At 45.0% G+C, this 21,137-nt stretch overlaps 1 protein-coding gene across 2 annotated transcripts; it reads left to right on the top strand.

Moving 5' to 3' along the window:
• The first annotated feature begins 7,091 nt into the window (after positions 1-7,091).
• Positions 7,092-19,123, top strand: MAP1LC3B (microtubule associated protein 1 light chain 3 beta). 2 transcript variants are annotated; one of them, XM_057713450.1, is made up of 4 exons: positions 7,092-7,260; positions 14,487-14,542; positions 16,579-16,685; positions 17,339-19,123. In XM_057713450.1, exons 1-4 carry the CDS (start codon positions 7,221-7,223, stop codon positions 17,508-17,510), a joined length of 375 nt encoding a protein of 124 aa, XP_057569433.1. In that variant the 5' UTR covers positions 7,092-7,220; the 3' UTR covers positions 17,511-19,123. The 2 variants fall into 2 exon arrangements, with proteins under 2 accessions (XP_057569433.1, XP_057569432.1); XM_057713449.1 differs by having other exon boundaries at positions 7,103-7,260; positions 17,336-19,123.
• Positions 19,124-21,137: the final 2,014 nt, after the last annotated feature.

Here is a 21,137-nt window from a genome sequence, read left to right as displayed (position 1 = left end):
GCCGCGCCGCCGCCGCCAGTGCGCACGCGCCGCGCGAGAGCCTCGCCCCGCCCCGCCCCGCCCCGCCCCGCCCGGGAGCCTATCCCCGCCCCGCCTGGGAGCCGAGCCCCGCCCCCGGGAGAGCCGAGCCCCGCCCTCCGGAGGAGCGGAGCCCCCGGCCCAGGAGAGCAAGGCACGCCCCTGGGGTTCGAGCCCCGCCCCGCCTGACAGCCAAGCCACGCCCCCCATGCATAGCCGAAGTTGCCGTCCAGGGCTTGGCCTCGCCGGCCGTCGGGGGACCTGCAAAGACCAGGGCCCGGTAACCCGAACGCCAGCCGCCTACCTCCGCCCTCCGGGGTTCATTGGGACCCTCTCCCCGCGGCCCCACGACCCCCGGGCGGATCTGCGCGTGGGCAGCAAGTGGCGCGCTGTGGGATGTGAGGGCTGAACTCACCACCTCCCGCGTGTGAGGCTGATGCGCTTTTCCCGAGGTCAGCCCTGAAGACCCTACGGACCCCCACCCCCCACCCCGAGAACGCTCCAGGAAGGCCAGAAGGACCCCTTTGGACTCCCCCCAAGGACCCCCGAAGAACCCCCCGGGAAGGCCCAGAGCACCCCCAGGGAAGCCCGGAGTACACCCTCCCCCGAAGGCCCTCCAGGGAGGCCCCAAGGACCCCCAAGAACCCCCTCTGAGGATCCCCGAAAGAACCTTCCTTAGAATCCCTGAGTACCCGCTAGGGAAGCCCAGAGGACACCCCCCAGGATCCTCCCAGGATGGCCTGGAGGAGCCCCCCAGAACTCCCTAGAGGACCCCAAGGACCCTGCCAGAAGGCTCAGAGGAAACCTCAAGGACTCCCCCTCAGAGAACTCCCCAGGATGGGCCCAAGGGCACCCCCCACCCCACCTCCCTAAGACCCAGAAGGGTCACAGAAGGTGTGATTAGGGGGCCAGAGGGACAACACAACCTTACAGCACCTGGAACTACTTAAGCCAAGTTGAACCCTGAATTGTGCTTCCTAGCCCTTTCTTGTACCTAAAAACTGACATTCACTCATTTCCACCCTGATTGCAATGAGAAGAGGAAATCCCGCTAGGTGTGTCTCCTGTCTGATCTTGCTGTGACCTAGTTGCCTTGTTTACCCTGCTCAAGGACGGGTGGGTTGCTGAGGCAGGCTGGGGCCTGGGGTGGGGGTGGAGAACGTGCAAAGCCTTCTCCTGACAGTGGCTTCACCTTAAGTAGCACCGATAACAAGAAACTGTGTTTCCAGAGAGGAGGGCCAAGGGTATGGATGTGATTACAAGATTACTGGATTATGGGAGCCAACCTCCGCCCGGATGGGGCCAACTCCTTTCTGGTCAAGACAGACTTCCGTGCCCTGAAGTGCTGGAGCTCCTGCCCAGAGCCCAGATGGAAGCTAAGAATCCACAGACCACCCCAGCGTTGATGGTGTTTCTATTTGTACTCAAATAGAAAATAGTGACCGTGCCAGTTCCCCACGCCCAGCCTTCCACAAAGTCCTGGCTATTCATCACCTCCCTAAGGAGGAAAAGAGGGCTGCCTACCCCAGTCCACAGAATCCCATAAACAGCGAAGTACATCTTCTGACAAAAATAACAATGCTGTACTTCAAACCTTGACTTTCTCAGCTCCAGGCAATTGAAAAACAACATGTAACTGCCCTCCCTGTATCAGGGTGGTTCAAACCGTCTTCCACCCTGTGATGGGAACTCTCTTCCTGCAAATAGCAACACATAAACAAAAGCAGACTTGTTGCTTCACTCACCTATTCAGAAGTATTTAATGGTCCCATTGACTCCTTATCAGGTCACACAAAGTACCTCACAATCCTGTCCTAACCTCCCAGTCTGGCATCATCTCCTGTCTCCACACCTCTCTCAATGGGAGCCATCCAATTCCTTAGTCAAAATTCACCAAGCCTTGTCACACCCTTGTTCAAGCTGTCTCCTCTGCCCAGAAAACCCTCTTCCCAGTCTGTGCCAGTAAACAACCACCCGTTCTGCCTTGTCCTCAAAGGGTACGCCTTCTGGAATGGCCCTTTATTAGAGCACCATCGTTTGTTTTATTACAAACATTTGCTGCTGTTGATAGCAGCCTTACTAGATGTGTCCCCTGTCACAAGACAGACATGCTAACACACACCATGTAATTGGCAAACGTGTACTGACTAAATGTTTGTTGAATGAAAAAAGAACAAACAATAAACTGGCTAGAAGGCTAAAAAGTGAGGAACATGAACCAAACAAATTTAGGGAAGACTAGTGGATTTATCACCATCACCATGCAAGCCAGGAAGTCTCCCAGCAAACAGAAATGCAGCAAGTCATGTAATAAATATTTACAGAATGCCTGCTTGACCTATGTGCTATGTTCTGCATGCATCTATAGATTGTAAAGCATGAATTTTGCTGCTGTATATTTCAATCAGTTTTGTTTTAATCTATCTACTCCCTACTAGGTCCTGTTGATAAAATACAGTATTCTCCTAGAGGAGAGTACGTGAAAATGTACAAAAGAATTTGGTTAAATTTCCATCTTTAGAAGAATGGTTAAACTGTGTTCATAATTTGGATTCAGTTAAAAGATATATCTACATCTATATATTCTTGACAGCAGGGACAACAGAAGGCTGTGACCAATAACCCACAAAGATATTAAAGGATTGAATTCATGCTGACCATCAGAACGGAAAGAAAAAGATGGTGGTGAGAGCTTGGGTAATCCATATTGGTGGAGAGGAACCAGAGGGGAAGACATAGGCTGTAGCAGAGAACTGTTACACATTGAACCCTGAAAGTTTTGTGTCCTTGAAACTTTTACAATCCCTTATATAGAAATGTATCTTTTACAAAGAACGCTAAGAAGGATACATTCAGACTAAAATGAGGAAAAACTAGATAGAGGGGATCCTTTTGTATGGAAATGAAAGTATTTTTAATAAAATTTTAAAGGTTACTTTTTATTTATAGTTGTTACAAAATATTGCCTCTATTCCCTGTGTTGTTCAGTACATCCTTGAGCCTATTTTACACCCAAAAGTTTGTGCATCCCACTCCCCTACTCCTATATTGCCACCCCCTCAACCCCCTGGCCATGGTAACCACAAGTTTGTTGTCTATATCTGTGAGTTTGCTTGTTTTTTCTTCATTCACTAGTTTGTTGTATTTTTAACGTATTTGTATTTTTTATTTTTTCGAGAAAGCAAAGTGAGGATTTAAGCCAAAGTGTGCTCTCAGTGGGAGAGCAGGCACTCAGGTGAGTAGCTGCCTAGTTTGCTGTATTTTTTTAGATTCCACATGCAAGTGATATCATACAGTATTTGTCTTTGTCTGGCTTATTTCACTTAGCATAATGCCCTCAAAATCCATCCATGTTTCTGCAGATGGCAAAATTTTGTTATTTTTCATGACTGAGTAGTATTCCATTATATGTGTATACCACATCTTCTTTATCCATTCATCTGTTGATGGACACTTAGGTTGTTTCCATATCTTGACAATTGTAAATAATGCCGCTATGAACATTGGGGTGCATGTATCTTTTCAAATTAGTGGGGTTTTTTTCAAATATATCCAGGAGTGGAATTGCTGGATCACATGGTAATTTCTTGAGAAACCTCCATACTGTTTTCCATAGCGGCTGCACCAAAAGATCATTGGTTTTAACACTATGTCAAGACTACAAGAATGAACTCTTTGTTAGTGAGAACTGGTAAAATCTGAGGAAATGAGCAGAATAGAGGGCGAGGCATTTTTCAATTTGCTGCTTCAAAAGCCACTGAAAGTAGTAGTTCTTGGACTTAAGAAAAATCTGTTAACTTTCCCCATGATGGTTCTCAGGATCCAGATGTGAAAAATGGCATCTTGCCCACTGCTCAGAAGAAAGAGTAAAAGTGAATGGAAACAAGGGAAAATAGTCAAAGGCTAAACAAGAGGTTTGAGGCGTAAAATAAGAGTCTCAACAGTTCAATCCTTTAGTCCCATATGTGGGCAAAAGCTGGAAAAACAGCAATGCTCCAGAATTTGTTTAGAATTAAACAAGCAAACAACAACAAAAACCCTGTGGAACGCCTGCCGGTTCCATCAGCTGTTACACGCTCACTTAAGAGATAATGTTAGGTTGTAGGAGTGATTTGAGATCACTCTCCTGCATGCACCAGTGTGCTGGTTTCTGGAGTTGTACACCAGAGCCAGAACATCATGGGAGAGGAAGCACTCCCGCACAGTGCCTTTTTTTGCTTCGGACAATCCCTCCTGGACCCAGTGAAGACATCCCTAAAGACTGCAAGCTACAGAGCGTCAACTGCACACACCTCCTGGCTGAATCCTTTCTGAGAATAGCCTGGACACTGCTCTTGAGCAATACTTGTTTGTTTACTTGTGCTAAAGGGATGACACAAGACTGATTGGACCACCAGCCAATAGTGGCCCAGACAGCAAGGAGGGTGGAATATCTTTCCCAATCAGAAGGAGGAGAGGAGGGACCGGATGGGCAGGCCTGAAGACCTGAACTAATTCTCATTGTGACTTGCCCTCCATACTGAGTGTGGCAAAATAACCCTAACGTGTTTCGTCCTGCGGTTTAATGTTTCATGCCTCATTTAAGAGAGTCTTAGAAATAGCGAGACAGCATGATTTACAGCATGCTACTTCACTAACGCTGGGACATCATATTCAGTTTCCAGCTCTTACCTTATATCCCCCAGGATTATGGTCATTTCACGGTATGAAAAAAGGGACAGGGCAAGAGTTATTTAAAACTGACACTGCTTGGCTTTCTAGAATGGTTATTTGATAGTTTAAAAGTACCATGAGATTCCTGGAGGAAACACTGAGTAAATTCACATGTGTTCTTTTCTACTTTATGTGGACTATTTCAAAGAAGAAGAATATTTGTTAATCATTTAAAAATCAATTGTACTATGCTTATATTAACTACCTTAAAATAACTCATGATGATATGAATATACCACTCGGAATATCATTAACTACATAGAACATCTATTAAACTGTAATCTGGGGGGATTTCCCTGGTGGTCCAGTGGTTAAGACTCCATGGTTCCACTGCAGGGGGCACGAGTTCCATCCTTGTTCGGGGAACTGAGATCCCGCATGCCTCATGGCACAGCCAAAAACAAAAACAAAAACAAAACTGAAATCTGGGGGCACATGAAGTTTTTCACATACACTCAAGCACACTTGTTTTCAAAATTTACATGAAGTTACAGCACTTCATAATTGATATTTATTTGCATATGACTAAATTAGTAAACTTTAAATATAATTTGTTATTTATTTCAAGATGTTGTTCTTACCTGCTCATGAGACACCTTTACACACCAACTGCTTTGGATAATTTTCTGAGATACCTATAGGGAGTGTGGTTTTAGATTCAAGTAGGAATGGGAGATAAGAGCATAGCAATCCCTGTCAATGTGGACTCCAGTACTTGAAAATCACGAAGAGTAATCCCATCCCATCACTAAGAGTAATCCCATCCCATCACTATCTCCCATCCCATCACTAACGCAGCCCTTGAGGTAATCCCTGGGGCAGTGAACCCAAGGCCTGGGGTAATTTGGTAAAGCTTTGTGGATGCCTAAGGGACTAGGAAAATGTGAAACTCTCCTTCCCCTCCCCCCAGCTGCATATGCCTGATTATTGATTTTTTTTCACTCTTCTTGCATTTGGAACAGTTGTCCAGCAAGGGAACAAAAAGTCCATTTCTTACAAAGTAGCAGTTAAGCCAAAAAAGCACTCATCAGTCAATACTCAATATCATACAAACCCAGAAAAGAAAGCATTGCACGGTTCACATTCTAAGACTTCAAAACTGGTCATTTTGTGTTTGGCAGAAGGTAGGTACACTTACTGGATCCCCCCCCCCCCAAACCTTCACAGAGTAAATAAGAAACAACCAGGTAGCACCCTTGGAGCTTAAAACCTTCCTTTGGAACTTTGGAAACCACATAGAATGTTTAAGTCGTCTTTATTAACTGTACACTATTAAAGACGTCAAGGTAAAGAACTGTGGCAGAAAGAGGGAAAACAAACAAACAAACCCGGAAAAGCGACACAGGCACAAATGCACTGTTCTTTTGTAAACAATGGCTCGGTACGGGGCTGCGGCGAACAGCACTGTCCTGGCGGTGGGGGATCATTACACAACACACTCGGCTTCCCTGCAAAGAAAACTCTAGCTGCGCTGAAACCCCTTCGAGAAACATAGGTTTTGTATGTGTGTATAATAAACGTATGTGAGCACGCTCCCGTGACTTTATCAAACAGACATGATGAGGGAGGCTTTCACAAACTCGAAAGGGGGGAATACGTTCGAAGTACGAGATGCTTCCGGACACGCTGAGGGTCAGCGAGGGCCGCGCGGCCACCGGCGCCCGCCCAGGCGCCCCTCTTCGCTCCTCTGAGGGCACCCGGGGCGCCAGCAGGGCGCCGCCCTCCCGCCGACGAGTGTGAGCCGAGACGGGCGGCGGCGCGCCCCAGGCGGCCCCCCCGGCGGGCGACCGGACGGCGCAGGGTCCGACGGCGGGGAGACGCCGGGCCGCCCGCCCGCGCGGGTCGCCCGGGGCCGGGGGCCGGGCTCCGCGGGCCGCGACCCGAGACGGCGCAGCTGCGGTCCCTCTCCCGGCGCGGACCGTCCCTCAAAAAGGGAAGGAGAACGGAGATGTGGTGGACGCGTGGAGCCGGCGGAAACGGGGACGCAGACGGCCGCGCGCGGAGGAGACCCGGCAGCCCGCGGCAGCGAGCTCGCGGGGGCGGGGCGCCACGCCCCTCGACTTTCAGGTGGGGGCAACGCCGCCGGCCGTCAGACCCGGCACTGGGAACGCGGGCGAGGCCGCGTCGCGCGTGCCCGCGGGGCGCAGGGCGGGGAGGCCTGGTCACGGGCTCGCGCCTGCCCCGCGCGTCCCCGACCGCCCCGGCCCCCGCGAGCCTGGCCCGGCCCGTGCGCATGCGCGCGCGCCCCCGCCGCGCACGCCCCCGCCCCAACGCTGCCTCGGGCGACGCGCGCGGCCCGCTTCCGCCACGCCCGCCATGGCGGTGGCGGCGGCCCGCCCCTGGCCCCGCCTCCCGGGACGCCGCGCCGGTCACCTGACGCGGCTGCGGGCTGAGGAGACACAAGAGCGGTCGCTGTCGCCACAGTCGGAGCCGCCGTCTGGAGCCCCCGGGACTCTCCACCTCGCCGCCCCCGCCCAGCCTGCCGCGCCATGCCGTCGGAGAAGACCTTCAAACAGCGCCGAACCTTCGGTGGGGGCCGCGGGCCGGCCGGGGGGCGGAGGGGCCGAGGCGGCGGGGCCGGGCCGGGCTCGGGCTCCGGGGAGGGCTGCGGGCTGGCGGGGCAGAGGCGGGCCGAGGCGGGGGCTGCGGGAGGGCCGGGCCCGGGCGGCGACGGGCCGAGGGCCGCCGGGCCCCGGGGTCTGAGGGCCCGAGGGGCCGCGGGCGCGCCGGCGCGGAGCTGCTGAATCACCTGCGGGCTCGGGGCCCGGCGGCCCTCCAAGCCCCGGGGCTCAGGCGCCCGCGGCGGGCCGCGCGGGGGGTGCCGTCCTCGCGGCGGAGGCAGGCCCGGGCCGGGCCGGGTTCTCCGGGCGCTGGCGCGGGGCTGCGAGGGAGCCGTCTTCAGGGGAGTCGCCCGGGTCTCACACGGTCGCCTCTCGCGGCAGGGCCCCCGCGGGGCGGAGGCGCTCCGAGGCCGCGCGCCCCGGCCCCTGCCCCTTCTCCTGCGGCCCCGCGCGCTCGGAGTGTCTGGGCCCTGCCTGCGGCGCGGGACCGGGGTGGGCGGCTTTGCTAAGCGGCCTGCGGCAGCGTTTCCCGGCTCCTGCGGCGAGTCCGCTCTCTCCCAGCTCAGGCGAGAATCCGCGCTTCGCTTGCTGGCATTTGCTTGAAACTGAAAGCAGCACCGTGACAATATTTACTCCTCCGCAAAAGCGATGGGACGTCGTTGGTGCTCCGTGTAAGCAGGACAGTTCTGCGGCAAGAACGCAGCCTCCTTGGGTATCCCTGTGGAGGGCTTGTTTATCTCAGCCCTGGAAGGCCAGGTGGAGCAGGGCGGGACCGGCGTTCCTTCCTGCCCTGGTCTTCTTTAGGATGTTGAGCTGTATCACTTTTGTCTAGTTTCCTGGAGTCTAGAAAGAGCTGAGCATTCATTAGAGCTTGGATGTGGTTTCGTAGATGTCATTGTGGATAATTGTTCCTTGTGCCTTAGAAGGTCCAGTAAGTGAAATTCACGTTGACCAGTGGAGCATATCCTTTCAGCCTCTTGAAGTGGTTGGTTAGCAAGATGTGACTTTTTTTTTTTAAGAAGTTTTCTCTTTAGTGACGTTCGTGAACTAAAGTCGATATTTGTGAATATTGCTTAGTTTTTATACAGCCCTCAGAACAGCGTTTGGAGCAGATTTTTATCTGGCTTCTGTCCTTACTGATTCTGGCATTGAAAGTTAACTGAGAACATTTGTATGGGAAAGATGTCCATTTTCTCCTGACCGATACTGTAGTTGCTTTCTTCTTGCTTAGAGTATTTTTAGGTTGTCTAGACAAATCTCTAAGGAAGAGTAGGTGGTAAGAGTAGGAAAGGTGAGAAACAGAGTAAAAGTGAGAATAAAATAATGAATTAGAAGGAATTCACCTGGTGCCTGTGGCCCTGAGGGTAAACCAGCAGGAAGGCCTCATATTTTCTTCATTAGTGTAGCTTACATATAGTGTATTTGTGGGCTTTGCTCTTTGTTCACCTTTACTACCACTTTTTTTTCTCCCATATCCTGACTCTTTTTTTTCTACTTTTATTGAGAAATGACATTCATCACTGTATAAATATAAGGTATTCAGCATGATGGCTTTGTTTACATATATTGTGAAATGATTACCACGATAGGTTCAGCTAACATCCATCTTCTCATAGATACCAAAAAAAAGAACTCTTAGTATTACCCCCTTCCCCACCTTTTTCTTAAAGAGTTCTTTAACAGTCATTTTGCAGAAAAATATCACATTTAATAGCTACTGCCTTTCCTTGCAACTGATTATGGTAATCAGCACTGATAATATTCAGAGATTTGTAGCGCAGTAAATGAGGGAAATCGGTTCTTTGGAGATACCTTTTTTTTGTAGAACCTAAGAGCAGCCCCAGGTAGCTTGAGCAGTACTCTTCACAAGTAAGTTTAGGTTAGTTAAAAACTGAGTATAGCTCTGCTGTGATACATTCTACCAGGGTTGAAATGGTTGAGATGAATTTTAGGGCTTACCCAAAACAACCACTTCCTTTTGTAGCTAAAGAAACTGGGTGGGGCACTGAGAGGTGGAGATCATGGTCCACCTAGTGGCAGAGTCTGGACTTGTACTCTTCTGATAAGAATTCTTCCATGCTCCAGTAGGTAGCCATCATTTCCAATACATGAAGTGGACGGATACTGAGTCAAGAGGCAATGCTTTGGAAATTTTTATGAACTTCAGAAGTTGTATTTGAGGGAATATTTTTGGATTCAGTCTTCTCAAATGTCATAATTTCACTCCATTTTCTTCTAGGGTTTCCCTAGTTTAATAACAGATCTGTCTCTTAGACACTATTCTGCTGAGATTCAATGTTAAACCTAGACCTTAAGCTTCACCATCAGTAACAAAAGGGTCCGTATGTCTTGGAAGTTCATGTGGTGGTCTAGAATAAATAGCTCCAGCTACTCCAACAGGGAGAATGGAGAGTGAGATTTATGCCAACACCTAGGTGATACTCCGTGAACTTAAGCTGTGTCACTCATTGATGGATGGAATTTTATGTTTTTTTATTTATAGGCATATTGGGGAAAATATTATGCTTCCATTTCAGTGAACTAAATCCTGGAAAATGTATGTAAGCCTTACTTTAAATGCACTAGGGAATCTATCTCAAAGCATCTTTGCAAATAAGACACCTTAGATTCCTGTATTTTTGCTTCTTAGGCTTACAAGGGTTTTTAGAGACAGGAAGAGGAATCTGGGGAAGCATATCATCTGTGTGCAAGCCTGAGCCCTGGGGGAATACCGACAGGACTAGAGCTGGATCCCTGGATACCAGGGGCAGGCTGTTGAGAAAGGCAAATGATAAATTGATCATCACAGCGTTAAGAAAATAATTGAGTAAAAAAAGTGTTCTTACATGCCTTTGGTGGTGTTGGTAATGCTTTTGTTAAGTACACTGTTGGCCTGTGAAAATAGCCTTCTACTCAAAGAGTTAGGGATCAGCATATACCCTCTTTACAGTACTTAATTACTCTGGGCTCACCACTGGATTTTCATTGCAACTGGCCAGGACACTGAAGATATCCTTCTAGGACTTTGGTACTATTCTTTTCACCTTAAGGAAGTAACTTGTCTTCCTCCGTTGTCCCACCTTTAATGAAAATAATCATTTTTGCCTTCCTTTTTGGACCATATTTTGGGGATAAATCAAGATAAAGAAAGCTTTTGACACTGTTGTTTGACTTTGAAGCCCCACATGTGGAGCCCGTTTTGTTTTTTCCTTTTCTACTGACCAAAATCTGTTTTCCTTGTATAAAAAATCTCTCCCCCTTATGGCTGAATGATTCCTTTTAGCTTTTAAATTTATTTGGATAAGCTTTTAAATGTGAAACATTTCAGGGTATATTAAACTTATTTATTGGCTACAGTGAATTAATTAAATTGTGATTTCCCCTTGCTTGTGAAATCTACTCTGGCAAGATGTTTTTGCTGTGAAGACAGCTGATAGCTAAGTCTAGGTGGTAGAGCGTCTTTTCTGGGGTAGGACAGACATAGAGACAGGTCTTAGAGCTGAGAGAAGTGATGAGGAGGTATCAATGACACCCCCAGAAATAGGAGTTCAAAGAATGATGTAAAGGAAAAGTCCTCCGTTGTGTCTCCTCTACTCTACAGTTCTCTCCTAAACACTGCAGCTCACTTCTGACACCACACATAGGAGTTTTCTCACATATCAAGCAGTTCAGTTAGTTAGTCTTCATACAGTTTAACTCAATTCTAACACGACCTGGTGATAGGGCTGCGTCCCACCTGACACACCGCATCCCTTTTCAAAGGCTAATTGCAAGTGTAGGTTGTTACCTGTGCTCTGACTAGCTATAAATCAGTTTCCCAAGACCACCTTGTGTTTGATTAAATTACTAGAGTGGCTCACAGAACTCAGGAAAACTCTTTAATTCCTAGATTATCAGATTTTTGCAAAGGATATTACAGCATACCAGGGGACTTCCCTGGCAGTCCAGTGGGTAAGACTCGACACTCCCAATATAGGGGGCCTGGGTTCAATCCATGGTTGGGGAACTAGGTGCTGCATGTGTGCCACAACTCAGAAGAGTCCACATGCCTCAACTAAAGATCCCGTGTGCCTCAACTAAGAGCTGCTGCTGCCAAAAATAAATAAATAAATATTCAAAAAATATTCAAAATTACTTGAATATTATTCAAAATTAATATTAAAAATATTATTATTCAAAAAATAATAAAGCATACCAGTGAACAGCTGAATGAAGAGATACATGGGGTAAGGTCCACAAGAGTGCTGAGCATAGCAGCTTTTGTCTCCATGGAGTTTGGTGGTTGCACTCTCCTGCCACCTGGCAGCTCTCCAAACCCTTTGTGCATAAGTTCATTTGTATCATTTTTTTAGATTCTACATGTAAGTGATATATGATATTTGTCTTTGTCTGCCTTAATATATCGATCATCTCTAGGTGCATCCATGTTGTTGCAAATGGCATTATTTCATTTTTTTTTTTTTTTTTTTTTTCTGTTTGTTTGTTTTTTTGGCACACGGGCTTAGTTGCTCCGTGGCATGTGGGATCTTCCTGGAGCAGGGATCGAACCCATGTCCTCTGCATTGGCAGGCAGATTCTTAACCACTGCGCCACCTAGGAAGCCCTCATTTTTTATTTAATAACAGCTAGCGTTTATTAAGCATTTACTATGTGCCAGATATTTGCAAGGGGTGTACCAGCAATCTCATTGAATCTTTTTTTTCCCCATTATGGTTTATTACAGGATATTGACTATAGTTCCCTGTGCTATAAAATAGGACCTCGTTGTTTATCCATTCTATATATAATAGTTTGCATCTGCTAGTCCCAAACTCCCAGTCCAGCCTTCCCCCACCCCCCACCCCCGCCCTTGGCAACCACAAGTCTGATCTCTATGTCTGAGTCTGTTTCTGTTTTGTAGATAATAAGTTCATTTCTGTCATATTTTAGATTCTACATATGTAATATCATATGGTATTTGTGTTTGTGTTTCTGACTTATTTTGCTTAGTATGATAATCTCTAGGTCCATCCACATAGCTGCAAATGGCATTATTTCATTCTTCTTTTTGGCTGAGTAGTATTCCATTTTATATACATACCACATCTTCTTTATCCATTCCTCTGTCAATGGACATTCAAGTTGCTTCCATGTCTTGGCTGTTGTGAATAGTGCTGCTGTGAACATAGGGGTACATGTATCTTTTCTTTTTTTTAAATAATTAATTTATTTTTGGATGCATTGGGTCTTTGTTGCTGCACACGGACTTTCTCTAGTTGTGGCCAGCAGGGGCTACTCTTCCATTGTGGTGGCTTCTCGTTGCAGAGCATGGGCTCTAGGCATGCGCTTCAGTAGTTGCAGCATGTGGGCTCAATAGTTGTGGTTCGTGGGCTCTACAGCACAGGCTCAATGTTTGTAGCACACAGGCTTAGTTGCTTCGTGGCATTTGGGACCTTCCTGGACCAGGGCTTGAACCCGTGTCCTTGTGCATTAGCAGGCAGATTCTTAACCACTGCGCCACCAAGGAAGTCCCTACACATATCTTTTCAAATTAGCATTTTCTTCAGATATATTCCCAGGAGTGGGATTGCTGGGTCATAGGATAACTCTATTCTTAGTTTTTTGCGGAACCTACATGTTATTTTCCATAGTGGCTGCACCAGCTTACATTCCCACCAGCAGTGTAGGAGGGTTCCCTTTTCTCCACACCCTCTCCAGCATTTGTTAGTTGTAGACTTTTTGATGATGGCCATTCTGACCGGTGTGAGATGATACCTCATTGTAGTTTTGATTTGCATCATTTCTCTGATAATTAGCCATGTTGAACATCTTTTTATGTGCCTATTGGATGTCTTCATGAATGTCTTGTTTGGAGAAATGTCTGTTTAGGTCTTCTGCCTTTTTTTGTTATTGGGTTGTATGAGCTGTTTGTGTATTTTGGAAGTTAAGCCCTTGGTCACATCATTTGCAAATATTTTCTCCCATTCCATAGGTTGTCTTTTTGTTTTTGTTTTTTAATGTTTCCTTTGCTGTGCAAAAGCTTGTAAGTTTGATTAGGTCCCATTTGTTTATTTTTGCTTTTATTGCCTTGGGAAACTGACCTAAGAGAGCATTGTGACGATTTATGTCAGAGAATGTTTTACGTCTGCTCTAAGAGTTTTATGGTCTTTAAGCCATTTTGAGTTTATTTTTGTGTATGGTATGAGGGTTTGTTCTAACTTCATTGATTCACATGTAGCTGTCCCACTTTCCCAGCACCACTTGCTGAAGAGACTTTTTTTCCCGTTGTGTATTCTTGCCTCCTTTGTTGAAGGTTAATTGACCATAGGGGTATGGGTTTATTTCTGGGTTCTCTATTGTCTTCCATTGATCCATATGTCTGCTTTTGTGCCAACACCACACTGTTTTGATTACTGTAGCTTTGTAGTATTGTCTGAAGTCTGGGAGGGTTATGCCTCCTGCTTTGTTCTTTTTGCTCAGGATTGCTTTGGCAATTCTGGGTCTTTTATGGTTCAATATAAACTTTAGAATTATTTGTTCTAGTCCTGCAAAAAATGTCATGGGTAATTTGATAGGGATCACATTAAATCAGTAGATTGCTTTGTGTAGTATGGCCACTTTAAAAATATTCTACAAGGGACTTCCATGGTGGTCCAGTGGTTGAGACTCTGCCCTTCCAGTGCAGGGGGCACAGGTTCAATCCCCAATCAGGGAACTAAGATCCCATGCTCAGCCAGAAAAAACCTGACAAAAAAAACCAGACCAATATTCTTCCAATCCAAGGGCATGGGATATCTTTCCATTTCTTTGAGTCATCTTTAATTTCCTTTATTAATGTTTTATAGTTTTCAGTATATAAGTCTTTCGCCTCCTTGGTCAGGTTTATTCCTAAGTTTTGTTTTGTTTTTTGTTCTTTGGGGAGGTTTTTTGGTGTGATTTTAAAAGGTTTTTTTTTTTCACATTCCCTTTCTGATATTTCATTGTTAATATAAAGAAATGCAACCAATTTCTGTGTGTTAATCTTGTATACCAACCTTTGCTAGGTATGAAGTGTTAGCGTTTGATTTCTCTCAGTTCTAGGGAAGATGTCTTCACTGCTCTGCTCTGCCACAGCTAAGGATAGGTGCTTTCAGATACAGAAGTCACGTAAAAATGCAGAAAAGAAGCTGCATTTTTGGCCCTTAATAATGCCTGTGTTTCTTCCTTTCTTTGCAGAACAAAGAGTAGAAGATGTCCGACTTATCCGAGAGCAGCATCCTACCAAAATCCCGGTAGGTAGTCTCTGTTTCAGTTGTTATGAATGTACACAGAAGAGAGCACTGCTTAAGTACAACTTTAGTACAGTGCTGTTATGTGCGACTGCCTGACAGGTTTCTACAGGAATCCTCAGCCACGCAACCAGCGTGTCAGTTTCATGACCTGGAATGGAGATGTCTTAAGCTACAGTTTAATTTAATCATATTCTGTTTCCTCCTAAGTCTGAGTTTGGTGCCTTAATGTTACACACTTCACAAATCAAGTGTATTTTACTTGAGGGGAAAGTGATAGAGGGGCTAGGTCTGTTGGTATTTTATCAGTGAAAGATGGTATCTTTTTTTTTTTTTTTTTTAAAGAAGGCAGAGTATTTTTTTTTTAATTTATTCATTTATGGCTGTGTTGGGTCTTCGTTGCTGTGCGTGGGCTTTCTCTAGTTGTGGCGAGTGGGGACTACTCTTCATTGCGGGGCATGGGCTTCTCTTGTTGCGGAGCTTGGGCTCTAAGCTTGTGGGCTTCAGTAGTTGTGGCTCACGGGCTCTAGAGCACAGCCTCGGTGGTTGTGGTACACGGGCTTCATTGCTCTGCGGCATGTGAGATCTTCCCGGAGCAGGGCTCAAACCCGTGTCCCCTTCATTGGTAGGCGGATTCTTAAGCACTGTGCCACCAGGGAAGTCCCCATAGCCTCCTTTTAAAATGTGAATATCTGTATACCATTTAGTCATCTTTTCTGCTAGTAGTTTAAGGTTTTTTACAGAAGTCACATTTGTACTTGTAGATACCATATTCTGACCATACCTCATAGTTAAAGCTATTGATCTTACCAAGGAAGGTGAAGACAGCTTGACTTGGCCTTACACAGAACCTCATGTAGTCCTCATACAGTGGAACAATGTCCATATAAGCATTTTCCCCTCTTCTAAAGATTTTCCATTCCTGTCTTATAAGTTCTCATCGTTATGACAGGGTAAAGAATTGATATATGTATAGAAGGATGTCACCAGTTTGCCATCACAGCTACATGGGAAAGGAAGTATGGCAAGGAGCTAATGGATTTATTTCAAGTCATAACATGGAACTATTTTTGTTCCCTGCATAGTTCAAGAGTCTTTTAAACTCATTAAAAAAATATCAAGGATAGGGGCTTCCTAGGTGGCACAGTGGTTAAGAATCCGCCTGCCAGTGCAGGGGACACGGGTTCGATCCCTGCTCCAGGAAGATCCCACATGCCGCGGAGCAAATAAGCCTGTGCGCCACAACTATTGAGCCTGCACTTTAGAGCCCGTGAGCCACAACTATTGAGCCCATGTGCTGCAACTACTGAAGCCCACGTGCCTAGAGCCCGTGCTCTGCAACAAGAGAAGCCACGGCAATGAGGAGCTCGTGCACCACAACGAAGGGTAGCCCCGACTCACCACAACTAAAGAAAGCCCGGGCACAGCAAAAAAGACCCAACACATAACATAAAAAAAAAAAAAAAATACCCAACACAGCCAGTAAAATAAATAAATTTTAAAAAAATCAAGGATATTTTATCAGAATGACAGAATCTTTGCATCTTTTGAAAAACAAAAAAACTTGTCTCTAGACCAGCTAATCATGGTTTCTGCTTGTCGAATATTTACTTAGGATTTGTCTATTACCATAGTTAAAATCTTGCTTACACTTTTTAATTAAAGTTTTATTAAAAGACTCTTGTCATGTCACAGGAAATGGTGGTAGTGGAGCTGGTATAGATTCAGACCTTTACACTTAAAGCTGGTAGCCAGAGTCTCTGCTGTTATAAGGCTTGGGGTCTTTTTCTAACTAGGTAGTATATTTTCATGGTTCCAAATAACAGAATTCATAGCAAAAAAGTTTCTTTCCCCACCTGGTGGCTACCTTGCCCCTCCCTGATGGCAGCCATGTTATCTTGTGCACCATATTTCATAAGGAACAAATGTGTTATTTTAAACCCCATTTTGGCATGTGCCAGTTACAACATAAGAAGTATTTTATCTGTTTTTCATTGTTAATGGCTATTTTAAAATCACTTTTCTGGCTTCTTTTCTAGGTAATAATAGAACGATACAAAGGTGAGAAGCAGCTTCCAGTCCTGGATAAAACAAAGTTCCTGGTGCCTGATCATGTCAACATGAGTGAGCTCATCAAGATAATTAGGTATTTAATCATCTTTTTACTTAGATTCTTTGGGTAACTTCTCATTCTTTGTCAGGCTTACAGATAAATCTTCAGTCTAGTTCTGATAAAAGTCTATGCAACTTAATAAAACTGTAAGATGTTTCATTTCTGAGTTTTTATATTTCTTAACCTGCTGGATCTCAAGTTCCTTCTGATTCTTTCATCATAATATCTATGCAGATGTCCCTTAATCAGAAAAGTTTTATACAGGAAAACAAATAAAAGAGAATGTGGACTTGGTCCAGTGATAATAATTTGCACCAGCTTAGATCTTAGTTGGTAAATTATGTTTTGAACTGTTTTTTTTTTTTTTTTTACATTAGACACTGGTGGCTACTCAGACTAGCAGACTAGCATACTAGTTTAAAACTGGCCTCAGGACGGTAGTAAGAGTGATCTATCAAGGGTCCTCATGAATACTTCCTATGCGCATGGTCACAAGAAACACCCTGTGCTTCCTGAGGAGAAATAGTCACATCATCATCAGTAAGGCATATGTTGCAGTTTGCCAGAAGCAGCATTTCTAAAACCTTTATACTTCTATATTGATCCAGGGTAGGTGATATTTGTACACATTCTCCCTATGTATTGATGTGTCCATATTTCTTCACATTGTTTTCTTTCAACAGAAGGCGCTTACAGCTCAACGCTAATCAAGCCTTCTTCCTGTTAGTGAATGGACATAGCATGGTGAGTGTGTCCACACCGATTTGTGAAGTGTATGAAAGTGAGAAGGATGAAGATGGATTCCTGTATATGGTATACGCCTCTCAGGAGACTTTTGGAATGAAATTGTCTGTGTAAGAGTTTAAAAAAAAAAAAAAAAAAGCATCTGTTCTAGAATTTTTTAAACCCTTATTTACCAAGGAATAAAAAAGGGATGTTACCGATTGATCAGTTCATCTAATCACAGATCATCCAAACAGTAGTGTTCCTGCCTAGGAGTTTTAGGAAGTTGTTTTTTGGGACTTCAAGCAGAAAAACTGAGCTCCAAATGAGCACATTCAGCTTTGGGAAACTTTATTATTATTTAACCTAGGCTGTCTTGTTTTCAAATTTCAAGTTTAAAAATAAAATACTTTGCATTCTAAGTTGCCAATAAAATAGACCTTCAAGTTATTTTAATGTTTTTTTTCCCCCAAAAGGAACTTGCAATTTGAGCATTCAGAGAGACATTAACTCTTCTCTTTAGGTTCACAGAATCTGCCAACTTTTTATAGAAGGGTTTCTACTCACCTAGAGAAATCTCCTTTAGGAGGATCTTTAAGCATAAGTTGTCAGGCATAGCCACCCCGCCCCCACCACCCCCAATACTTTTGCCATAATAGTTGGCAAAAAGCGGGGTGGATGTGGGTGTATAGGAAATAAGAGAACAGACCTCTTGTCCAGGGTTCCTGATTGCTAATAAGTGTATTTCAAGACAGTGCTCTTGTTATGAAGTTTTCATTTGGTTTGTTCTCTAGACAGCAGTAACACAGAAAAACAGCACTGCTCAACAGGAACCTTGAATAATTTATATAGTTTTGGCCAAGTTTCTCAAAAGGCCTAGAGAAAGAATGACATGTTTTTGTTTTGAATATTCTCTTAAGAGCTCAAAATAGTGCCTGCTTTGGCAAATAATAAGTTACATGGGTTTCATTCTTTGGGACAAAGGTAGAACGCTACAGGATACTGAAACTAAAAGCATTAAAATTCAGATACACTTCCTCTACCTTTTGGCTTAAAGCTGTAGATGATCCATGTTTTATGTTAAGTATGTGACTAAAATATGTTATTAAAAAGCATTTTTAAGAGTATTTCAGTTCACTCTTAGGTCAGTCATCAGAATTCCCCCACTCCCGTGTGCATGTCAGTTTTGAAAATAGCAAAAGGAAACACAGATTAATGTCAAACTAAACATTATCAGAGTCCAACTAGGATAAGTAACCAGTGCTTCCGACTACCTGCATGGGGTTTACTATGTACTATTTTTGTGAGAGCTGTCACAGAAGGATCACAGACCCACTTGAGACTGTACGTGTAGCAGGTCACCATTTACCCTTGTGTATTTAGATGTGTGGAAAACTTGTATCTGTTAGTGGCAGTTATTTACTGTAATTGAGGAAGAAAAAGCAATATTACTGCATATGGGCCCTCAACCCCGATCAACTACTCTTCCTGATGCATGCATCTGTCCACATGGCTAACTTTTAATATGTATATTTTTACATTATGTAAATTCTTAATTAGCCTGTCTTGTTTAGATTGTATACATCATTATATCTGACATTCTTGTAACGACTGTGTGATCAATAAGATTCCTATAAGAAACTCTGCTTTTTAAAGACAAAAATACCATGCTGAGAGGGGTGACTTACTTATAATCCCACATTAGTGCGTGGTTACTCTATTTATAGGATCTTTAAAACAAGTCCATTTTTAATGAACTAAGGTGAATAAAGGCACAACTAAAAACTGTCATCAGAGTTCAATTTAATGGATTCATATTTGAGACTTGCAGTCTACCACCCAAAGCCAAGCAGGTAATACCCTTTCTAGTGAGGCTGGCTTCCCGGTGCTGGGGTGGAGGGACACTCACCTCTGAAGGTCTCTGCGTTGTCATGAGCATGGTGCTCACGTTGGTCAAAGTCCTGCCTTGAAAAAAGCCTCAGTTCTCTGAAAGTTCCAGATGAGCCACAAAGTATGGGGAGGACGGATGGGGGAGCGACCTAGGCGTTTTGTGGGACTAAGTACTTGAAAACCTGCTCTAAGTGAACAAAAGTACAACACAAAGTAAGAGTGTGTGGGGCATGACATGGTTCAGGGTACCTGAGGTGGCCGTGTGGGGAGCTGCATACATAGCACAAACAACAGGTGTACACATGTCCTCCATCCTCAGAGGCCCTGGAAGTGACCAGAGGAAGGCTTCCCTGACAGAGGGGCTGCCAGCAGGTGCCAGGAGTGGCCAGCTGTGTCTCACTAATGTGCTACTTACCTGACGGGAGCCCTGACCAGTCCTAGAACCAAGCGGCTTTCCTCTGAGTAGCCACGGGTCTGACAAGACCAAGAGAAACTTGACTCCTGCTGGGGAAGAAGCCCTAGAATTCTCCCTCTGGGGCCTGGCACTGCTTAGGATCGCACCGAAGTCCTGAGTGAGCACAGCACCATCCCAAGTCCAGAGAGGATGCCAGGACACGTGTACCACGAGTTTGGAAACGTCCAAAGGATACTTGGTCTAGCAGTACTAACCTTCGTTGTTAACGGAACCAAGAGCTGCACCATCTTTAATCCAACCCCAAATCAATTCACATTTCTATTCACAGCAAGGACATTTTTTAGAAACCTAGGAAACTTGATAGAAAATGGATTTCTATCAAGACCAGGTATCGCTCTTGTAACACTAAGAAGGCAGAAAGGACGGACTCCCTAGTCTGGAGATCAAGAGTCATAATTTGAAAGGATGTATGCTTCATATTCTATGAGACAAAGACCTAATAAAAGGAGACGGATTTTTTTTTTTTAATTTTTATTTTCAGTACATTAAATTTACTCATAAAAACATTCTAAAAATGTACAATTTTTCCTTTTTAACAAAGTATAATAAAACATAAAAACCCCAAAAACAGAATACTTGACATTTACAATTCAAAATCAAATTAGCAGAATATTAAATATTTACAAAACTATATCTTTTAAAAATATTTATAAAGTTACATGCAATTTTGTAGAATTGACATAAAAGAATGGCTCAAAAATGGGAGAATTTTCCTTCATTCCTAAAAAGAAAATATGTCCAATAGAAGCTGTGAAGATTCTTGAGTACACGAGGTCTTCAGTTTCAGTACCAAAGCCTGTCTTTGTGCATCTAAGAACTTTGCGCATGTGAGGGACTTCTTCCAACACCAGGATGGACTGGCTGATGCGCCCCTCCCTCCAGTAACAGTGTAGTAACGTTGAGCTTTGGCCTCAACCAGCACAGTACGTAGTTTGCGAGTGTTGATTAAAGATACTCTACTTTGATTCAGAACCTCGGGACTTTTCAGTAATTGAGCCTCTTCAGAACCCATGGCTTTAAGTGTCCCCTGCCTCATTCTTTGGGAGTCATCTGCACTTTGGAAAGGACGGCCAACCCACTCAGGTTCCACAGGCCCATCCGTTGGGACAGGTGGTCCAGCTGAGCAGGGTCATGGTTTCCCTTACAACCTTTAAGACTCTTCAACATGTAACGCCATCAGTTATCATTGTGTAAAACTAGCAAGGCATCAAATAAGCCACCACGGAAGCAGGAAGAGTGACAATGACAGGGAGCGAGGAGGGTGCAACCCAGTTCCCGCTCAGCAAGTGCTCACTAGCAACACTGGAGTGAGTGAACAGATGCAAGCCTCGGTCAGCCTGTGCTCAAACAGGAACGCATGACAGCTGTATAACGTTAGGCAAAGTTACTACCCGCTG

This window comes from Hippopotamus amphibius, chromosome 16, assembly GCF_030028045.1.
Source record: "Hippopotamus amphibius kiboko isolate mHipAmp2 chromosome 16, mHipAmp2.hap2, whole genome shotgun sequence".
NCBI classification, from domain to species: Eukaryota; Metazoa; Chordata; class Mammalia; order Artiodactyla; family Hippopotamidae; genus Hippopotamus; species Hippopotamus amphibius.
The sequence above is the reverse complement of the archived record's forward strand: the minus strand, read 5'-3'. Positions and strand labels throughout refer to the sequence as shown.